Consider the following 22,101-nt stretch of genomic DNA (forward strand, 5'->3'; position numbering starts at 1 on the left):
GGAAGCCTCATATTAGGAAGGATGTAGAGTTGCTAGAACGAGGACAGAGAAGGGCAACAAGACTGGTGAGAGAAACAAAGGGGTGCTCTTACAAAGAAAGCTTAAGTTCTGCAAATTGCAGCTTCTGGAGACTAGGCACCTGTGAGGCGATCTGACTGAGGTGTATAAAGCCTTGAATGGGTTGAGCAGGCTCAATGCTGGTGGGATTCTTCCTCTTGCTCAGATTACAAAACTGAGAGGGCATAGATTCAAACTAAGAAAAGACAATTGTAGAATAGATGTGCAGAAATTTACCTTTAGCCAGATGGTAGTTGATTGCTGGAATAAACTTCCATCTGTTGTTGTCGAAGTTGATAGCTTAAATAAATTCAAGGCATAACTAGACAAACATTTGGAACGAATGGATCAGTGAAATGAAAAGGTTTTCTGTTTTTTTTTTTTTGTTTTTTTTGGCTGAGGCTCTATAAGCTTGCTTTCTTGCGTCATATGTCTCTACTAATGCTAATATAATATCGGGGGGGATTACATGAAATAATGTTTTGCATATACTCAAAAATACTGGTTCTGCTGATAAGAAAAAAGGAACCGTATGCAAATGAGTCTCTATGCCTTAAAAACCGTAAACTTTCTTCATCTGAACCGAAAAGAGAATGAAGCATGTCAAATGGACCCCCGAGCAGTGAAAGTCAGTTACTTTCTTGGATCGGAAGAACTTCAACCTGCATTGCTCTGATGGGAGACAAACGATTCACCGAACACATGGTGAAGAAATACCATCCAGACTGCATGGTGTCTACAGTGAAATTCCCTACCAGCCAAATGATATTTCGTATCGCGGAGTAGGTCACCTACACTTTATAAAATTTTCCGTAAATGCCAATGGATACCTGGCTATATTGGAAGGCAAATTGCTGCCAACCATTAGAGACCATTTCAACCTGCCAAGTAACTGCATCTTTCAGGACGACTGTGCTCCTTGTCATCGGGCAAAAAGTGTAAGTAGGCACTTCAGTAGTTACTTTAGCTTCATTTCTGCATTAGAGGTTTGACAGTAATGTGTTTACATTTGTTACAGGTGAAAAAATGGTTGGAAGAACAGTCCATTACAACTTTTAGCTGCCCAGGAAACAGCCGCGACCTGAATCCTATAGAGAACTGTTGGCATCATGTGGAATGTGCAGTTGCCAGAAAGAAACCAAAGACCCTTCGTGAACTTCAGGAAGCCATAATTCGTGTTTGGAACCACGATCTATCAGTTGATTATCTTCAGAAATTGAACGTCAATGCCTCGACAGTGTGCTGCTGCCATCAGGGGCAAAGACGGTTCAACTAAATATAAGTTTGCACCTGGTGAACTTTTCCTTTTGTTTTCCATTTTAAATGATAAACTGAAGCAAATTGAGGGCTTCTGATAACATTTCAGCCTTAATTGTCTTGTTTACCAAAACTGTTGTATAAAGGTTGCAAATGCTCATTTTGGAATATTTTGAGAGCACCTGTCAAATATTACTTAGCTTTGCCTTAACTATTAATAACTATCTTTTGTTTATATATCTGTTTGTGATGCTAGTCATTAATGAAAGGGTTAGGAATGTGAAATTCCTAGGTGATGCACTTTCTTTGAACACTAGTGTATGTATATGTATACAGTGCTTTTGGGACGGTATGGCGTACTGGCACCTTTATTAACAGTGACGTGTGACATTTGGATGCAATGCACTTCAAAAGACTGTATTCCATAAATTTTTTTCACGTTTGCCTACTATTCAAATAAGCTTAAAATTATTTAACTAAATTTGCATTTTTTACTATCTATTGTTAAGATATTTACTATATAAAACGGTATAACCATTTTTATAATTCTAAATTACTCAGTCGGACCTCTGTTTAACGAAGTCCTTTTATTGTGAATTATTTTGAATTCCCCTCGGAAGTTACATTTAAAATAGTTTCCGTTGAGCGAAGAAAATTTTCATATAGCAAACGGATTAGGAGAGAATTAACTCGGTACGCACTGTTCGCATTTCTGGCATTTAGGCAATTAGGCAATTAGTGCTGGTGCACGAATTAAGAGAGCTAAAGGGCTTTAGCTCTCTTAATTCGTGTTAGGTTTTACCTGGTAAAACCTATCAGACTACCTGTCCCACATACGGAGAAGTCGCGCTGGTCATTTCAATCCCAATGGGCTCTGGCCCACCTTCTACTGCAGTGGTGTTCAAACTTTTCCTGTACAGTGGCCATATTTAAAAAAATTCAAAGTTAGATTTCTTTAGTGTATTACATTTTCCATATCTATTTGCATGTAAAATTAAAATTATTCAAAACTTTTATTAAGTACAATATACAATTACAACACAAATTATTTTTACTTATGTTATTATTTTTTACTTATTTTACTCACATTTTACTTATTTTTTTATATACTTTAATAATAAATTTATGCTTAATAAACTGTGTTAATATACTTAATTTGTTGTTCTTATTCTGAAAACATTACTACTAAAGTAATAATATCAGTAAAAAAAAATTTTAGAGTACTTTTCATATCCTTTTAATTTTCAGTTTTTCCTGATAGCAAAGAATCAGTACCAGCAACTATTTTTTTTTTTCAAAAAAAGCACTGTATGTATATACAGTATGTATATATATACATACTGTATATACATATATATACCTTTGTATATATATATATACAGGGTGTTTCAGTTAAACGTTTCAGAACTTCTAAGAGGGGTAGGGTACATCCTGACAACTCGAAATCATATAGCAATGTGGGGTCGGAAATGCTTTCCTGAAGCGGTGTTGTACACAGAAGCACCATAAAAAGAAAAGAGACCGTAAGTGAGAAATCGTTTTAATAATACATGAAAAGAAGCAAAAGGTACATGGATTAAAGTAAGTGTTCGAAGTTTCTTCCACGGGCTACAATGCACGCCTCACATCTCCGACGCATGGACATCCGAACATTCTGGAATACTCCAGGCGAATTTCGAATTTCTTGAACAAGAACGCCAAGTTAGTAGGATGGATGATTACACGAACGCAGTTAGCCGATATGCATTTGGCGTACGGGACTGCAAATTGTAGTGGGCCAGCCGCACAGCGTTTGTACGCGGAACGATATCCGACGAGCCGTATTCCCAGTCATAATTTCTTTGCAAGACTGCACCAGAGGTTAGCTGAGAGAGGTTCATTTGAAAGAGCTGACAGGGATAGGGTAAGAACAGCACGGACTCCAGCCGTCGAACAGAATGTGCTGCAGCATGTACAGGGGAATCCAAGAACGAGTACACGAAGTCTAGCAAACGCAGTCGGGGTTTCCCATTGCAGCGTCTGGAGGATTCTCCAAGAACAAGACATGCATCCGTTTCACGTGCAGCGTGTCCAGACACAGCAACCGGAGGATTATGCACCTCGTATTGCTTTCGCACAGTGGTACCTTGGAAAATGTGCTACAAATCCCCTTTTTCCTGCTGAAGTGTTGTTTTCCGATGAGGCATCCTTCACAAGGGAAGGAATTTTCAACACGCATAACGACCATATCTGGGCGGTCGAGAACCCGCATGCAATACGACGTCGTGCAGCACAGATTCGATTTTCGGTCAATGTATGGGCCGGTATTATGGGAGACCACCTCATCGGACCTTACCTGTTACCGTGTCGTCTAACCGGACCTATCTACTTGATCTTTCTGCAGCAAGTATTGCCACAACTTTTGAGAGATGAACAGATTTCTGCATCGACGCAACAGACAATGTGGTTCCAACACGATGGAGCCCCTGCCCATTATAGCGGAGATGTTCGTAACTACCTGGATGTCACATTTGGTCAACACTGGATCAGACGTGGTGGTCCCGTGCGTTGGCCTGCTCGGTCACCCGACCTATCATGTCTTGATTTTTATTTCTGGGGTCATATGAAATCGCTAGTTTATGACACCCCTGTTGACAATGCTGAGGAGCTGGTTGCAAGAATCGCAGTAGCTACCGAAGAAATTCGAAATTCGCCTGGAGTATTCCAGAATGTTCGGATGTCCATGCGTCGGAGATGTGAGGTGTGCATTGTAGCCCGTGGAAGAAACTTCGAACACTTACTTTAATCCATGTACCTTTTGCTTCTTTTTATGTATTATTAAAACAATTTCTCACTTACGGTCTCCTTTCTTTATGGTGCTTCTGTGTACAACACCGCTTCAGGAAAGCATTTCCGACCCCACATTGCTATATGATTTCGAGTTGTCAGGATGTACCCTACCCCTCTTAGAAGTTCTGAAACGTTTAACTGAAACACCCTGTATATTTGCAAATACAGGAACTACCCGACTTACGTAATACATGACTTATGCAAATTCGACTTTACGTAAGTTTTTGTTCGCCAGTGCAAACTGAAAAAAATATGGAAACGTATTTTGCATCTGTAGAGATAAATTGAGGTATTGTGAAAATATTGTAATGTGAACCCAATAACAGTGTTTTTTTTTTTTTTTTGTAATTCATTTCAAGTTTGGAAGTTGAAAATTTCGCTATATTACTAAGCTATTTATCTCTCTGATAGTTCATACTTATAATGGAAATTGCACTACACTTTCATCGTTATCATATGTTCCCATTATAAGAATCAATTTTGAATGCGTTTGTGATATTTTTCTAAAGCACATTTCTGGAGGTCACGACCAAAAAACAAAAACAATTTGCTTTGCACTTTCTGGTTTATTGGGCTTTTCTGTTAGTGCAATCTATTATAAACGGGTAGTAAACTCGAGCTTATTGCATTTGCGATAATCCCGATAACCAGAATTCTGTGGGTTTTTACGTTACGGTATTATGAGTTCCCATTCACTGAAATCTTCAATCATATAAAAAACAAATTTTCAGAAACTTCTCTTCATTCCTATTTACGTATTACAAAGATGAAGAGAAAGGGACCAACGGAAAGTGAAAGTGCTGGCAGTGCCAGGAAATTAAACAAAATTGATTTAGAAATTAAGATGAAAATGATTAAGAAGTATGAAGCAGGACGAAGTTTGCCATCTATTGCATGGGAATTAGGTCTTGCTGCTTCAAAAGTGAATACTATTTTAAGGTACAGTGTGCGTATAAATGAACATGTTAAAAGATCAACGCATTTAATATCAACAGTGATCATAAAACAGTGTTCAGGTGCTATATCAAAGATGGAACAGCTATTAATAATATGGATGGAAAATCAGATTCAGACCCTGAGTCCAATGGCCATCCAAGCAAAAGCAAGAAGCATTTATGAAGATATTAAGGATAAGAACGGCGAAACCAAGCAACGGGTGGTTTAATAGGTAAATGGTGCATGGAAGAAAAAATGCCCGTGGCATGTAAAAGCCTTCAAAGGGTTTGAAAAAGACAAATCATATGGGGAGGTTACAGATAAGATTGTAGAGCTACTTCAGTTGGAGGTTGTTGCCAAAGACATGGAGGAGTTAACAGAGGAAGAAGAGAAGGAATTATCTAACGAAGAACTTATTGACTTGCAGGCAGCGATAGTGAAAGAAGAAAATGCTGACGAAGGTCAAGATGAACCAAACGAGGAGCCGAGACTCTTCATCACCAGAGAGAGAGATGGCAATGGTATTTCGTGAAATTGTATCAGCAATTCCAAGGTTTGACAAGATGGATCCTGACAGCGAACGATTCTTAAAAGTTAAAGAGGGGTGAATGATATGCTTGCTTGCTATGAAGAAATCTACGATGAAAAGAAAAAAAGCCACTATTAATATGTTCTTTCGTTAAGGTTGAGTGGCTGACCATAAATCTCCACAGCCCTCAACCTCCGCAGCGGCGTACTTATCAGCTGAAGATGGCGATTCTAGCAACGATGCTCGAGAGTTAAAACTTACTGACATTATGCCTGTCTCCTCTCTTTTTTTTTGTAATTTTATAATTTTGGAATTTTTTAAATTGCACGCTTTGTAATTTTTCTGTGCATGAGATTGAATAAATATAATAATATGTAGGTTAGTGCAAATGCATCATTTTAACATAGCTATCTACCAAAGTAATTAAATTAATTAAATTGGCATCGTTTTGGTTATATCTCATATTGTGACTGCCTGCACAACAAGTTGCCATGGTATTGTACTACCTCGAATAAATAACACTTTACCAGTGGAGAAGACTATTGTTATTTATTCTCAGCGGATACCACCACCCAGATGGCACCGTTTCATTTCAAAGCTTGTTGGCTTCTCTTCGGTGGGTGGGCAGGTACCCTGGGTGTTGCAATTGTGACAACCCAGTTATGAAGTATAACTACAATATAAGAGATGCCTGATGGTGCGTAGTGATATAGACTATAAAGTATTTAAGGGCAAAGGCCTCATGCTACGAGGTAGAATGACTAATATGTAGGTTAGTGCAAATGCATCATTTTAACATAGCTATCTACCAAAGTAGTTAAATTAATTAATTAAATTGCATCGTTTTGGTTATATCTCATATTGGGTGGTGGTATCCGCTGAGAATAAATAACAATAGTCTTCTCCACTGGTGAAGTGTTATTTATTCAAGGTAGTACAATACCATCACAACATAAGATATAACCAAAATGATGCCAATTTAATTAATAATTTAACTACTTTGGTAGATAGCTATGTTAAACTGATGCATTTGCACTAGCCTACATATTAGTCATTCTACCTCGTAGCATGAGGCTTTTTCCCCTTAAATACTTTATAGTATATAAATACAATAAATAATTCTATTCACATGTTTGTCGAAAATTTCTTTTTTGATTCAATCAATTCAGCATGCACAGTTGCAAGAGCTGCACAAGCATGGGGAAATTCCGACTTACGTAGAATTTCACAGAACGCAACCCTTAAGTTAATCGGAGAATAGCTGTATTTTGTTACACTGTATATTTTTGCTTACTATTGTTATACAATTTTTAATAATCAATCTTTCTTATTTGAAAAGAAATTTACTAGCCTAATTTGATATTTCTGAATACACAATTAACATGTAATATAAGGGGAAATTTCCAATTTTTATTGCTGATAATTTTTAAGAATGAACTTTAAAAAAATCTTATACAAATAAAGACTACTTTCCAACAGAAGATAAAAATGATGATTGTGAAAATAGTGATTAGCCACAACCAAAATTATACATATAATTTAAAAGATCACCAAATAAAACATTTCTGATACCCCTTTTTTTTTTAAAAAAAGGAGTGAAATACAAACAATATTCTTGTTGACACTGACTAGACAATGATGTGACTGCAATTTTTAATGTAATAAAATAAAGACTTTCTATATAGAAGAATAACAAGAAAAGAAGAAAAATGCTAATAATCAACTATTTGAATGAAGCTCAGAATTCATTCAATTAGTTGGATAATTAATTCATTCAACTAAGAATACCAGATAACTTTTGAAAACAAAGGAGGGAATAAGAAAAAACATATCAGATTAAAAAAAAAAAAAAAACATACACGCATGCACACAAACACTACCATCTTTATACCAAAAACATGAATGCTCTTCGAAGGACACTGCAGAAACACCCTTCAATGAATTAATCATAAATTTTAACTGATTAGAAACCTAAATCTTAGATAGGAGTGAAAAAGGAATCCTGAATTCAATTAAGCTGAAAACACAGGCTCAATTTTAGGGTTTACAACCTTGTTCATCCATTCCTCTAAATTAAATTTTAAAGAAGGCTAAAACTAAATCAGGCAAAAAAAAAAAAAAACAAAAAAAAAAAATTCTTCCTTTAACTGATTTTACAGATGCAAATTTGGACAAAGCATTAGACATAGCAACTTTAACCTTTTTTTCTGGAATACACAATCACGCATGTTTTCCCTCCTCCATGGTTGTTTGAAGCACATTTCAGATGTGTCTGCTTTGTTGAATTATCTTGAAATCTTCTAGCAAACACAGCTATCTTTTATCTGTGCTCCATGTAATGTAGACAGTTTATATAAGATGGTAGCACAAAAAAAAAAAACCAGATTTTAAAACTGAAGGAAGTAATCCACACCTTTCAGCCATTATTCTCAAATTTTGGTTTCAAAAAGCAAAAATTCTCTTGAATTCAAATCTGGAAGTTGATGAAATTGAATCAAATGATACATAATGCAGAAGATAATATTATCTTCTGCAATATAAATGTGCAATAAATGTCAAAAATAAGAACAAATTAATGCGTAAAAAACATTTATATACAAAGTTTTAATATTTACAAATTTTAAAAATTTCACAAAGAAATTCACTCCACACAGCTGACTGCTATAAGAAAACTCACTCCTGAAAGATTTAGAGCAAAACCTCACAGATGAAAAATGTAACTGGTCGGTGGCAGATACCCCTGATAAAGTCTATAAGCATGTTGCTTCTTTAAACAGAACAAATAAAAGAGTTCCAGGATAGTTTACTAAAGAATAAAAAGGCAATCTAGACCTAACAGCAATTAAAATAAATCCAAGCCAATGTGAGAACCAAAACCATGTAGTAGAAATATTTATCTATATATAGATAAATTTATACTCTTGAACATATGTCTTGCTGCATTTAGTTTGACTTAAAACATTATCATGTAAACCTTTTGGCATCTCTCATATTGTGGGATTATCTTCGCAACTGGATTGTCTTGTATGCAATACCAGGGTACCTGCACCCCCCCCCACCCAACGATGAGAGGCCAACTAGCCTTGAAATGGTGCCCACTGAGAATAAGTAACAATTTTCTTCTCTTTTAGAAGAGCATTATTTATTTAAGGTAGTGCAATACATGGCAACTTATTGTGAAGGAGGTGCACAACATGAGATACAAATAAAATTATGCCCTTTTGACACTACTATCGTAGTTTTTTCGTTTAAGAGTTATCTATGGTGTATTTACACCGATATTATATAGATAATTTATACTCTTGAACATATGATGCCTTGCTGCATTTAGTTTGACTTAAACAGTAGAAATATTTAAAGCAAAACAATAAAGTAACAAGAAGCTGATTTATATATTTTTCAGAGAGGAAAATACTCTATGAAAGACACTTTCATAAATTTATCCTTTCAAATTAACATAGCCAGAGGTGTATTCAACTCTAGCAGTAAGCTACAGAATCTTGAAATAACTGGAAGTAAAGTGGAGGAGAAACTGTTGAAGATAAACACAAGAAAGGCACCTGGGGTGGATGGGATCTATCCAGTTATATTAAAGGAGGCAGCAAAGGAAGTAAGCAAACCCTTAGCCATAATTATGAGAGCTTCCTTGGACTCAGGGGAGGTACCCATAGACTGGAAATGTGCAAATGTGACCCCAATTCACAAAGGAGGATCAAAGGCTGACACAAGTAACTATAGACCTGTGAGCTAAACTTCTGTTCCAGGAAAATTAATGGAGGCACTGGTTAAAGAAGCACTGCAGGATCATTTAGACAAGACTTCAGTTATAGCTCAGACACAGCATGGTTTTGTTAAGGGGAAGTCTTGCCTGACCAACTTGATTGGATACTATGATGCAGTCACAAAAGAACTGGATGCAGGGAATAACTTTGATGTTATATACTTGGATCTTAGAAAGGCTTTTGATACTGTTGCACATGGAAGACTGCTACACAAATTGGAGCAGTGTGACATTGGAGGCAAATTGCTGCTATGGATAAAGGGGTGGTTGAGTGGGAGAAGACAGAGAGTGGTAATCAATGGACACTGCTCATTGTGGACTAATGTTATTAGTGGAGTCCCTCAGGGCTCAGTGTTGGGTCCATTATTGTTTTCTGTATTTATAAATGATATTGATGATGGTATATCAAGCTTAATGTCCAAGTTTGCAGATGATACAAAGGTTGGCAGGGTTGTCAAGGACACTACACTGCTGCAACAGGATCCGGAAAGGTTGAGCAGATGGGCTGAGAGGTGGCAAATGAAGTTTAACATTGACAAATGTAAAGTACTACACATGGGAAACAGCGACCCCAGGGCAACGTATCAACTCTGTGGTACTACACTGACAGTGGTAGAGAATGAAAGGGACTTGGGGGTGATTGTGCAGGCAGATATGAAGTTCTCTGAGCAGTGCAGACGGGCTGCAAGAGTAGCTCATGGAGTATTGTCAATGACATACAGGAATTTTTCCAGCAGGGATAAGGAGGTGATTATTCCATTGTATAAGGCAATGGTCAGGCCACACCTAGAGTACTGTATACAGGTCTGGAGGCCTCATTTCAAGAAGGATGTAGAGCTGCTGGAACGAGTACAGAGAAGGGCAACAAGATTAGTGAATGGAACAAAGGGGTGCTCTTACGAGGAAAGGCTTAAGTTTTGCAAATTACAGTGTCTGGAGACTAGGCACCAGCGAGGTGACCTGATAGAGGTGTATAAAGCCTTGAATGGTTTAAGCATGCTCAATGCTGATGGGATTCTTCCTCTAGCTCAGAAAAATCACCTGAGAGGGCATAAATTCAAATTGAGGAAAGACAGATGTAGGATAGACGTGCGGAAATTTGCCTTTAGCCAGCGGGTGGTTGGTTGGTGGAACAGACTGCCATCCCTTGTGGTGGAGGTTGATAGCCTAAATAAGTTTAAGGCTCAGCTGGACAGGTATTTTGAACGAACAGAGGGGTGAAGTGGAAGTGGGTTTTTTTTTTTTTTTTTTTTTTTTGGCTGATGCTGCATAAGCTTGCTTTCTTGCATCAAATGCCTCTACTAATGCTAATGCTAAACATGCTGCTTCTTTAAACAGAACAAATAAAAGAGTTCCAGCATAGTTTACTAAAGAATAAAAAGGCAATCTAGACCTAACAGCAATTAAAATAAATCCAAGCCAATGTGAGAACCAAAACCATGTAGTAGAAATATTTATCTATATATAGATAAATTTATACTCTTGAACATATGTCTTGCTGCATTTAGTTTGACTTAAAACATTATCATGTAAACCTTTTGGCATCTCTCATATTGTGGGATTATCTTCGCAACTGGATTGTCTTGTATGCAATACCAGGGTACCTGCACCCCCCCCCCACCCAACGATGAGAGGCCAACTAGCCTTGAAATGGTGCCCACTGAGAATAAGTAACAATTTTCTTCTCTTTTAGAAGAGCATTATTTATTTAAGGTAGTGCAATACATGGCAACTTATTGTGAAGGAGGTGCACAACATGAGATACAAATAAAATTATGCCCTTTTGACACTACTATCGTAGTTTTTTCGTTTAAGAGTTATCTATGGTGTATTTACACCGATATTATATAGATAATTTATACTCTTGAACATATGATGCCTTGCTGCATTTAGTTTGACTTAAACAGTAGAAATATTTAAAGCAAAACAATAAAGTAACAAGAAGCTGATTTATATATTTTTCAGAGAGGAAAATACTCTATGAAAGACACTTTCATAAATTTATCCTTTCAAATTAACATAGCAGGAGGGGGGAAAATGGGAAGAAGTAGAAATACAAGGAACAGTTACAATCAACTCACCTGATTCTGACCGCGTATCTGAACCAGAAGGTGACCGTGATCTGGAGTGTGATTCTGAACCAGAAGATGAAACAACACTGCTGTGATCCTCACATGAGCAACTGTCATCATCATCATCATGATCTGAACTTGATGCTTCACTTAAAGTTTATGCTTCACTTAATGCTTCACTTAAAGACACTAGCATTATTTATTTAAGGTAGTGCAATACATGGCAACTTATTGTGAAGGAGGTGCACAACATGAGATACAAATAAAATTATGCCCTTTTGACACTACTATCGTAGTTTTTTCGGTTAAGAGTTATCTATGGTGTATTTACACCGATATTATATAGATAATTTATACTCTTGAACATATGATGCCTTGCTGCATTTAGTTTGACTTAAACAGTAGAAATATTTAAAGCAAAACAATAAAGTAACAAGAAGCTGATTTATATATTTTTCAGAGAGGAAAATACTCTATGAAAGACACTTTCATAAATTTATCCTTTCAAATTAACATAGCCAGAGGTGTATTCAACTCTAGCAGTAAGCTACAGAATCTTGAAATAACTGGAAGTAAAGTGGAGGAGAAACTGTTGAAGATAAACACAAGAAAGGCACCTGGGGTGGATGGGATCTATCCAGTTATATTAAAGGAGGCAGCAAAGGAAGTAAGCAAACCCTTAGCCATAATTATGAGAGCTTCCTTGGACTCAGGGGAGGTACCCATAGACTGGAAATGTGCAAATGTGACCCCAATTCACAAAGGAGGATCAAAGGCTGACACAAGTAACTATAGACCTGTGAGCTAAACTTCTGTTCCAGGAAAATTAATGGAGGCACTGGTTAAAGAAGCACTGCAGGATCATTTAGACAAGACTTCAGTTATAGCTCAGACACAGCATGGTTTTGTTAAGGGGAAGTCTTGCCTGACCAACTTGATTGGATACTATGATGCAGTCACAAAAGAACTGGATGCAGGGAATAACTTTGATGTTATATACTTGGATCTTAGAAAGGCTTTTGATACTGTTGCACATGGAAGACTGCTACACAAATTGGAGCAGTGTGACATTGGAGGCAAATTGCTGCTATGGATAAAGGGGTGGTTGAGTGGGAGAAGACAGAGAGTGGTAATCAATGGACACTGCTCATTGTGGACTAATGTTATTAGTGGAGTCCCTCAGGGCTCAGTGTTGGGTCCATTATTGTTTTCTGTATTTATAAATGATATTGATGATGGTATATCAAGCTTAATGTCCAAGTTTGCAGATGATACAAAGGTTGGCAGGGTTGTCAAGGACACTACACTGCTGCAACAGGATCTGGAAAGGTTGAGCAGATGGGCTGAGAGGTGGCAAATGAAGTTTAACATTGACAAATGTAAAGTACTACACATGGGAAACAGCGACCCCAGGGCAACGTATCAACTCTGTGGTACTACACTGACAGTGGTAGAGAATGAAAGGGACTTGGGGGTGATTGTGCAGGCAGATATGAAGTTCTCTGAGCAGTGCAGACGGGCTGCAAGAGTAGCTCATGGAGTATTGTCAATGACATACAGGAATTTTTCCAGCAGGGATAAGGAGGTGATTATTCCATTGTATAAGGCAATGGTCAGGCCACACCTAGAGTACTGTATACAGGTCTGGAGGCCTCATTTCAAGAAGGATGTAGAGCTGCTGGAACGAGTACAGAGAAGGGCAACAAGATTAGTGAATGGAACAAAGGGGTGCTCTTACGAGGAAAGGCTTAAGTTTTGCAAATTACAGTGTCTGGAGACTAGGCACCAGCGAGGTGACCTGATAGAGGTGTATAAAGCCTTGAATGGTTTAAGCATGCTCAATGCTGATGGGATTCTTCCTCTAGCTCAGAAAAATCACCTGAGAGGGCATAAATTCAAATTGAGGAAAGACAGATGTAGGATAGACGTGCGGAAATTTGCCTTTAGCCAGCGGGTGGTTGGTTGGTGGAACAGACTGCCATCCCTTGTGGTGGAGGTTGATAGCCTAAATAAGTTTAAGGCTCAGCTGGACAGGTATTTTGAACGAACAGAGGGGTGAAGTGGAAGTGGGTTTTTTTTTTTTTTTTTTTTTTTTGGCTGATGCTGCATAAGCTTGCTTTCTTGCATCAAATGCCTCTACTAATGCTAATGCTAAACATGCTGCTTCTTTAAACAGAACAAATAAAAGAGTTCCAGCATAGTTTACTAAAGAATAAAAAGGCAATCTAGACCTAACAGCAATTAAAATAAATCCAAGCCAATGTGAGAACCAAAACCATGTAGTAGAAATATTTATCTATATATAGATAAATTTATACTCTTGAACATATGTCTTGCTGCATTTAGTTTGACTTAAAACATTATCATGTAAACCTTTTGGCATCTCTCATATTGTGGGATTATCTTCGCAACTGGATTGTCTTGTATGCAATACCAGGGTACCTGCACCCCCCCCACCCAACGATGAGAGGCCAACTAGCCTTGAAATGGTGCCCACTGAGAATAAGTAACAATTTTCTTCTCTTTTAGAAGAGCAGTATTTATTTAAGGTAGTGCAATACATGGCAACTTATTGTGAAGGAGGTGCACAACATGAGATACAAATAAAATTATGCCCTTTTGACACTACTATCGTAGTTTTTTCGTTTAAGAGTTATCTATGGTGTATTTACACCGATATTATATAGATAATTTATACTCTTGAACATATGATGCCTTGCTGCATTTAGTTTGACTTAAACAGTAGAAATATTTAAAGCAAAACAATAAAGTAACAAGAAGCTGATTTATATATTTTTCAGAGAGGAAAATACTCTATGAAAGACACTTTCATAAATTTATCCTTTCAAATTAACATAGCAGGAGGGGGGAAAATGGGAAGAAGTAGAAATACAAGGAACAGTTACAATCAACTCACCTGATTCTGACCGCGTATCTGAACCAGAAGGTGACCGTGATCTGGAGTGTGATTCTGAACCAGAAGATGAAACAACACTGCTGTGATCCTCACATGAGCAACTGTCATCATCATCATCATGATCTGAACTTGATGCTTCACTTAAAGTATTATATTCCTGACTTTTAGCTGTGGAAGTTTCTACCGGTTTTTGTTTTTCTTCTACTGTGTCTTCTTGCATTTCTTCAGCAAGTTCTTCAGCAGCCACTGTTAAATGCAACTTATCAATGTCAGATTCAGCCTCAAATTCAGGCTCCCCAGCATCACTATCAGCATTTGCTTTTTCTTCATCAAGCTTGGAAACACCTAAAATCAAATATAAGATTTGTGAAATTTCGTTAAACATTAAAAGTCATGAAATAACTAACAAATATATCAGAGCCACTTTTCAAATCTAACACAACTGCTTGCCAACAGCCACACAAATTTTCACTATATTGGTAGTGGTGAGGGAGTGGATGCATGAGGCAATTTTCACACCCAACATTTAGAAGCTTAAAATGCTAACTATGAATAAGTACTTCTCATTCAGCTTCCCCCATCCTTAAATCAGATATAAAATAAAGATTGTGTAAGTGTTTATTATGTTATTTTTATTTTATACCATCAATATATTTGATGGTATAAAAATAAATATTTACACACACATTAACACCGAAAAAAAAAAAAAAAAAAAAAATGGGTTTCATGCCTACTTTTGTATATGGTTCCCATGTGTGTATCACAGGTCAAGAGATAAGGGGTCTATAAGCTACGTACTATTTACTGAGAGAAAAATTTTCATTTATTCTCTAGATGCCCGAAGACAGAACATTTTACAAATACATCATAACTGCATACATATTGAATCATTACGGGCAGTCGGATTTTCATTGTCACAGTCACAATCAGCACTGCATATTTTGTGAAAGTGTATAGAGTTGACCCATACCTCCTTAACACAACCAGCCTTGTGGCTACACACCCCAACTATGGGACCATGGCCAGCCCAGAAAGTTGCTGTGTGACATGTTTTGGCATGTCTTGTTTTTGGCTGAAACAAGAAGAAATGGATAACTTATAGGTTTATCAAGTGGAAATCTGCTGTACACCATGGAAACTGAAAATAGCAAAGGTGGAGTTGGCTTTCTGGTCCATAAAGATATAAAAAACAGAATTTTGGAATTCAAAATGTACATCACCAAGGGTGTCAAGGCTACTTGGATCTAAGGATTTCTAACAGGTACAAACTAAAGGTTATAATGATTTATACACCAACATTGAGCCATTAAAATAGAGAGGTTCAAGAAATCTACACTGAAATTCAGATCCTTCTAGATGAGCAGAAAACCCACTACACCATCATTATGGGAGACTTCAAAGCTAAGGTTGGAAAGAGACAAAACAGTGAAGAAAGGGGGAACTATAAGAAATTTTAGAATTGAAAGAAATGAAAGACTTGTGGGATTTGCAGAATCTCAAGGAACATCAGTAATCAACACTTTTTTCAAGAAAAGGGTGAACAGAAAGTGGACATGGAAGAGTCCAAAGGGATTAACAACTAATGGAATCAACTTCATCCTCACTAACAAAAGATATATTGTGAATGCTGTTACCATCCTGAACAAGATAAATGTTGGAAGTGATCTCAGAATGGTAGGCTGCACACTTGATATAGATATAAGAAAAGAAAGGAAAAAACTGATTCAAGTAAATAATATGAAGGTCTTTGAGATAACAGAAGACAAGAAAAAGCAATATGTACTGGAACATGTGTGTTTGTGTATTGTTAGTGATGGGTTGTGTTGTTATATTGTTCATCTGGCTTCATAGCTAGGGTGCCCATGGAACACTGCCAACCCCCATTGCCCATCCAGCAGCATATGGAGCCAAGTCAGGAAGTAGGAAGGTCAAGACCTCTGGTGGGGCAAACCTTGGGGTTGCCCGAGCTTCCCAGGGAGGGCCAAATAAAATAATAAAATAAAAAATAAATAAATAATAATAGTAATAATAAAAAAAATAATAATAATTATAATAAATTTTTATTGAAGGGGAGCACTGCAGGTAGACAGAACTGAATAGGAACAGGTGAAGGAAAGATGGTGGATGTAAGTAGTTGTATGCATCCACCAAGAGGGAATAGAAGGGTAACTGGGGGAACAGAGCCCATCCTACCTACTCCCACTTCTCTACAGGAAGGGAGGGAAAAGACAAGGTTGTAGAGTCAGAGTACTTTATGTTTTTACTGAAGTAGAGCGGAGGAAGGAAAATATGATTAAGGGTGGTTGTGAGAGAGGGCCAACCACCAGAGGGAGCTGGATGGGGGGCAATGAGTAATTACTTGGACAGATGGCAATCTAATCCTTTCCCAGGGGAAGGAGAAAATAGAAGTCACAGGGGTAGGATGTCCTATATTTTTATTGAAGTGGGGATGTATAGTAGTATGGGTGGAAGAAAAAAATGTGAAGAAAGTTGAATGAAAGGAGACACTCACCTAAGCAAGCCTAATCTAGGGGAGGGAAAACATCCCAGGCCAGGCAATACAGCCTTGAGAGATAGATCCCACACTCATCTGGTATCAGCACGTGGTGGTCTCATGCCAATTAATTGGCATCAGCTGAGCCCAGCCCAGGGAAAGAAAAAATCCCAGGCTTGGCTGTTGTACTCTGAGTGCAGATGCCACAATCACTATGCGAGTGTCAGCACTGGATTCTCATGGAAGGTTGATCAATAAACCAGTTCTGACACTCACTGTGTAGGTTGCATTAGCTGCTAAAGGTGATTTATACACTGTTTTGAATGAATAAATAAATCTAACAAACTGAGTTTAATCTGACAGTCAGCAGGTGACTTATTATAAGTTTAAAGACCACAGCATGTTTACATACAACAACTGATGACAGCAAAAGAAGTAATTTATTGCAACCTGCCAAGTGAGTTAATATTTAAGTTATAAAATGAATAGCAAATGCTTAGAAAACGGTACTCACCTTGTATAAATCTGCAATAAATTTTTTTGGTAGATGGTAGTTAAATTTAGGTTGGAAGAAGCATTAAAAAGAACTAAGGCGGGGAATGGGGTGAAAATATTTTAAACAGATTTTAAAATGAGCACAAGGAAGTAGAAATGCAGATCTCCAATCCTTGGTTGTCATAAAGAGGTTAAAAGACGTAAATGAAAAAAAAAAAAAAAATTCTTATAAAGATACACACAAATATCCCATCAATGATCTCAATAACATAATATATCTCATAAAATGCCAACCAAACTGCGACACCTGTTACATCGGCAGCACTACCACCAAATTCGGTTCTTCCATAATTTCTAATATCCGAGCATACTACCACTTCAACAGTTTCAAGACAAGTCAATCCTGCATTGAGTTAACAACCCATGCTCAAACCCACAACCACACCCCCCCCCTTGTTGACTCTGCCATCACTATTATTAAACTTAGATCGAGCTACAGAATCCTTCAATATGAAGCCCTCACCATCGAATGGTACTGACACCATTCCGATCTCAACATTATTAACGCTAAACTTCCCTTCAACCTTTCACCGGCTTGGAACCTCTCGCGGCTAAAGTTCCCACGTGTCAAAAAGAGCATCATGGGAGTTTAGATAAACTTTTAAATACAACATGCGCTCACTTCTCTTCCATTTGCCAACTCATGACGGTTTACTTACGAAAGTCCCTCGTAACGACTATTGGCACCACCAGTCTTCTCTCTCTTTTTTTTTTTTTTTTTTTCCCATTTACGTCTTTTAACCTCTTTATGACAACCAAGGATTGGAGATCTGCATTTCTACTTCCTTGCGCTCATTTTAAAATCTGTTTAAAATATTTTCACCCCATTCCCCGCCTTAGTTCTTTTTAATGCTTCTTCCAACCTAAATTTAACCACCATCTACCAAAAAAATTTATTGCAGATTTATACAAGGTGAGTACCGTTTTCTAAGCATTTTCTATTCATGTTTTAGTCAGATTTATCACGGTATTATAAGGTTACTATAATTTCACTATTATTTAAGTTATTTAACTGTATTTGAAGAACCAATATCTCAACCAACAGCACCACTCAAAGAACAAATGTTTCACCAAAATGAAATGTTAGTGTTGTGCACAAAAACATACACAAATCTTGAAAACATTTAGTTTTTGAAAAGTTGATTTACTGGATTTAGGACTATGTACCTGTGATGGCTATTCCAAATGCCACAATGTTGGCTTTTCAACAAATATCATTAAATTTGGTGGGCTCATAACTGAGAGAGAAAATAACCAAACTTCACTGAAAAATCATAAGAAATTAAACTTATTCGAAAACTCACCTGATTATCAGAAAACTTTTGCCCAAATCAGAAGAATTGGCAAGCATGCACACCTAATGGCTAATTTATTAATGATGAGGGACAATGAAATTTGCATAATTTTTTTAAAAATTCCACATTTAATGGCAAAGCCATACTTTACTTTTCTTATGAAAAAGAAAAACTGTTACACAAAAAATGGGTCAAAAGATAATTTCAAAGTATAAATTAATTTAGCCACCATTTGATGGAGTCTCCTTCATAAATCTCGTGATCTGGCAGCTATATGTGATTAGAATAAATTTAAATAAATTTTCATTGACCAGTGTGTCTTTAAAAATAATTACTGAACACTACTCCAACTTCCATACAAGATGCAGAGCATCGCAGAATATCATACACTTGTTTACTAAAAGACTCTTAGCTCACCACAAGGTTACATTTATTTACCCCCCCCCCTCACCTTTACTTGGTTTACAGCTCAGATCAATTGGGATTTCAGAAGAGCCATTGCATATTTGTTCTAACTGAAATGATACATATAGTTAAGTACATCTAAATTTTTTTTATTATGATCTTTTGGAATTTGATTCTTCCAACAAAATGAAAAAGAAACTATTAAAATATGTTTCTATGATATATTTTTTTATTATGATAGTCAAGGAAACTTAAATAGTGCTACTATTTTAATCATTACCTCCTTTTGGAATTACAGATGAAGCATCTTCATTATTATCTTCATTTACTTCCTCCTCCTCCTCCACAGTTACAGACTTGCTGACTTGTGCACACTTTCTTTCTGGTACTGCTCTAACTACCCTTGTTGTAAGCTGTTTGGTTGGACTTTTTGATGAGGTAGGAACTTTGGTAGGAACTGATCTTTTTACAGTTACTTCCACATTTTCAGGAATAATAACTAAAGTAAAGTCCAAGAAATGCCAGAAAGTTTTTCATTACCAAAATTATTTTGGAAGCATTTTTATTAATTTATTGTAAAATACAATAAATAAGCCAAGACATTTCTAAAACAAGTAACAGTCTGCAGTGCATTAGTCACACGAATCTCGCTAATTTTATTTTCCTCTCCTACATAAAGAAGAGCTATCCTTACTGTACCTATTAATAAATATATACAGTTGGTCGTCGACTTACGACCGACTTCTGTTCTGACTGACCGGTCGTAAGTCGATCTGGTCGTATGTCGGCCATATATTTATTAACAGTATTTTTTAACCTTTCTAACCTTTTTATCATCTTTATAAATTATTTTTATAATCTTTTAAATTTTTATCATCTTTTATTTTTAATTTTAAATACAGCAATGTTTTTATCTTTTACTTAGCGATACTGTACTAGGCGTAGAAACGAAGGTATCTCTCTCTATGAGCTTAAATTCAAACGTTCTCTACATTTTAATTGGTTTATTATTCGTACTGTTTATAAAAAAAAAAAAACTACAATCTATAATTATATTGTACATAATGTGAAAAATAATACTGTGCATAATGTACTGTAAACACTAAAATTAATGTAAAAATTAATACAAATGAAATTTACAAAATCAATTTTTAATCTTTGCTTGTGCTGGGTTGTGCATCGTCAGGGTCATGTTCTTGGGTTGAGGTAGGAGATGTTTATTTATAGAGACATTATGCAAAGCAAATCTTTTTTTTAAAACGCTTAAACCACCCAGTACTAGCCTGAAAATCTTCAGCGTAATTGTCTCCGGCGCGTGATTTTAAACTCTGAAAAACAAACTTCTAGCCTTTGCTTGCACTGTGTGAAGGCTCATGGGTGTATTTTTTTGTATTAAATCTTCCATCCACATAAACAACAATTTCTCCATTTCATGGATGGGTTCCTGTCGTTGTTTGGTTAAAATTGTAGACATAATAGGTGCAGTATCGTCGATGCCATGGAATGTGATAATTTCAAGTCACGTGCTATCGTATTCACTTTCTTTCCGCTTTCATACTGCTGGATAATTTTCGTTTTACACTCTGAATCAGTAGTTTTCCTTGACTTCTTAGCTGACGTATATGTAGATGAAGACATTTTCCTTTTACTAAACATATTATGCGTATTTCAGTGGAATTTTAATTAATACACCACACGCAACAGATGCTTAATAGCGACTGGGTGTATGTGAGAGAGAGAGAGAGCGACTGAGTGTATGTGCCTGGTGCTGTCCTCAGGCCTCCCGTTATCGACGTGCCTCCTCACCTGGGTTATGGGTGTCCTCAGTAGTGATTTCCTGATTTATTATTAATTTATTCATTATTTATTATATATATTTTTTTGGTGGTCGTAAGTGCGGCCAGTCGTAAGTTGCATAGGTCGTAAGTCGACGACCAAGTGTACTATCATAAAGGGGGGGGGGGGGGGGGAGTAGATTTTAAAATCATTATTGCTAAAAATTTTCTCCTAATACTGCGTAATTAGGAGAAAAACCACCTTGGTTTATTTTGAATTTAGATAGCGATTTTGAAAGTAATTAATACTTAGTGTCCGTAGATTCACTAAGTATTAATCAACCGAAAGAGCAAGCTGGCTTTAGGACAGGATTCTCAACTATGGATCACCTTCATGTAATATCACAGCTAATGGAGAAAGCAAATGAATATAAAACACCAATATGCCTGGCATTTGTGGATTATGAAAAGGCATTTGACTCCATACAGCATAAGGCAATGTTTCGGGCACTGGAAAGACAAGGCATAGATACCCCATATATTATGATTTTGAAGAAAATATATGAGAGAGCGACCTCCTTTATTAGACTAGACAAAGACAGTAGGAAATTTAAAATCGAGAAAGGAGTTCAACAAGGAGACACAATATCTCCGAAGCTGTTTACTGCTGCCCTTGAGGAAGCTTTCAGAAGATTAGACTGGTCGCAGAAAGGAGTCAATGTGAACGGAGAGTACCTAAACCATTTACGATTTGCAGATGACATTGTGGTCATATGCCACGATCCCAAAGAATTAGAGGAAAATCTTAATCAGTTATGCACAGTTAGTAAGGATTTTGGACTAAAGATGAATATGGCTAAAACAAAAGTAATGATGAACAAGTATGCCACAGAAAGGAAAATAATGACTGAAGGAGCAGTAATTGAAAAGGTGGAGTCATATACTTATCTGGGACAAGTTATTAGCTGTAATAATGATAAATGGCTGGAAGTCAAGAGAAGAATAAATTTTGGATGGATAGCATTCAGGAAATATAGTCACATACTGAAGAGCAATATCGAAGTTTGTCTGAAACGTAAAATAATGAACCAATGTATACTCCCCACCATGACTTATGGAAGTGAAACTTGGGCACTCACCAAAAGAATGGAAGAGAAGCTGAGAACTACACAGCGAAGAATGGAACGAATTATATTGGG

The 22,101-nt window shown here is 36.8% G+C and overlaps 1 protein-coding gene across 1 annotated transcript in view; it reads right to left on the reverse strand.

Moving 5' to 3' along the window:
* The window catches only part of LOC150091658 (uncharacterized), an 89,212-nt gene that overhangs the window by 3,561 nt on the left and 63,550 nt on the right, over nucleotides 1-22,101 (reverse strand). The window contains exons 5-7 of the mRNA XM_090369153.1: nucleotides 19,408-19,626; nucleotides 14,379-14,723; nucleotides 11,471-11,605 (exon numbers count right to left, since the gene is read on the reverse strand). Of these exons, the coding sequence (XP_090225279.1) occupies nucleotides 11,471-11,605; nucleotides 14,379-14,723; nucleotides 19,408-19,626 (699 nt within the window). The remainder of the gene's footprint in view (nucleotides 1-11,470; nucleotides 11,606-14,378; nucleotides 14,724-19,407; nucleotides 19,627-22,101) is intronic.

The sequence above is a fragment of the Mastigoproctus giganteus genome, chromosome 1 (assembly GCF_048544385.1).
Source record: "Mastigoproctus giganteus isolate SK-2022 chromosome 1, ASM4854438v1, whole genome shotgun sequence".
In the NCBI taxonomy this organism is placed as follows: domain Eukaryota; kingdom Metazoa; phylum Arthropoda; class Arachnida; order Uropygi; family Thelyphonidae; genus Mastigoproctus; species Mastigoproctus giganteus.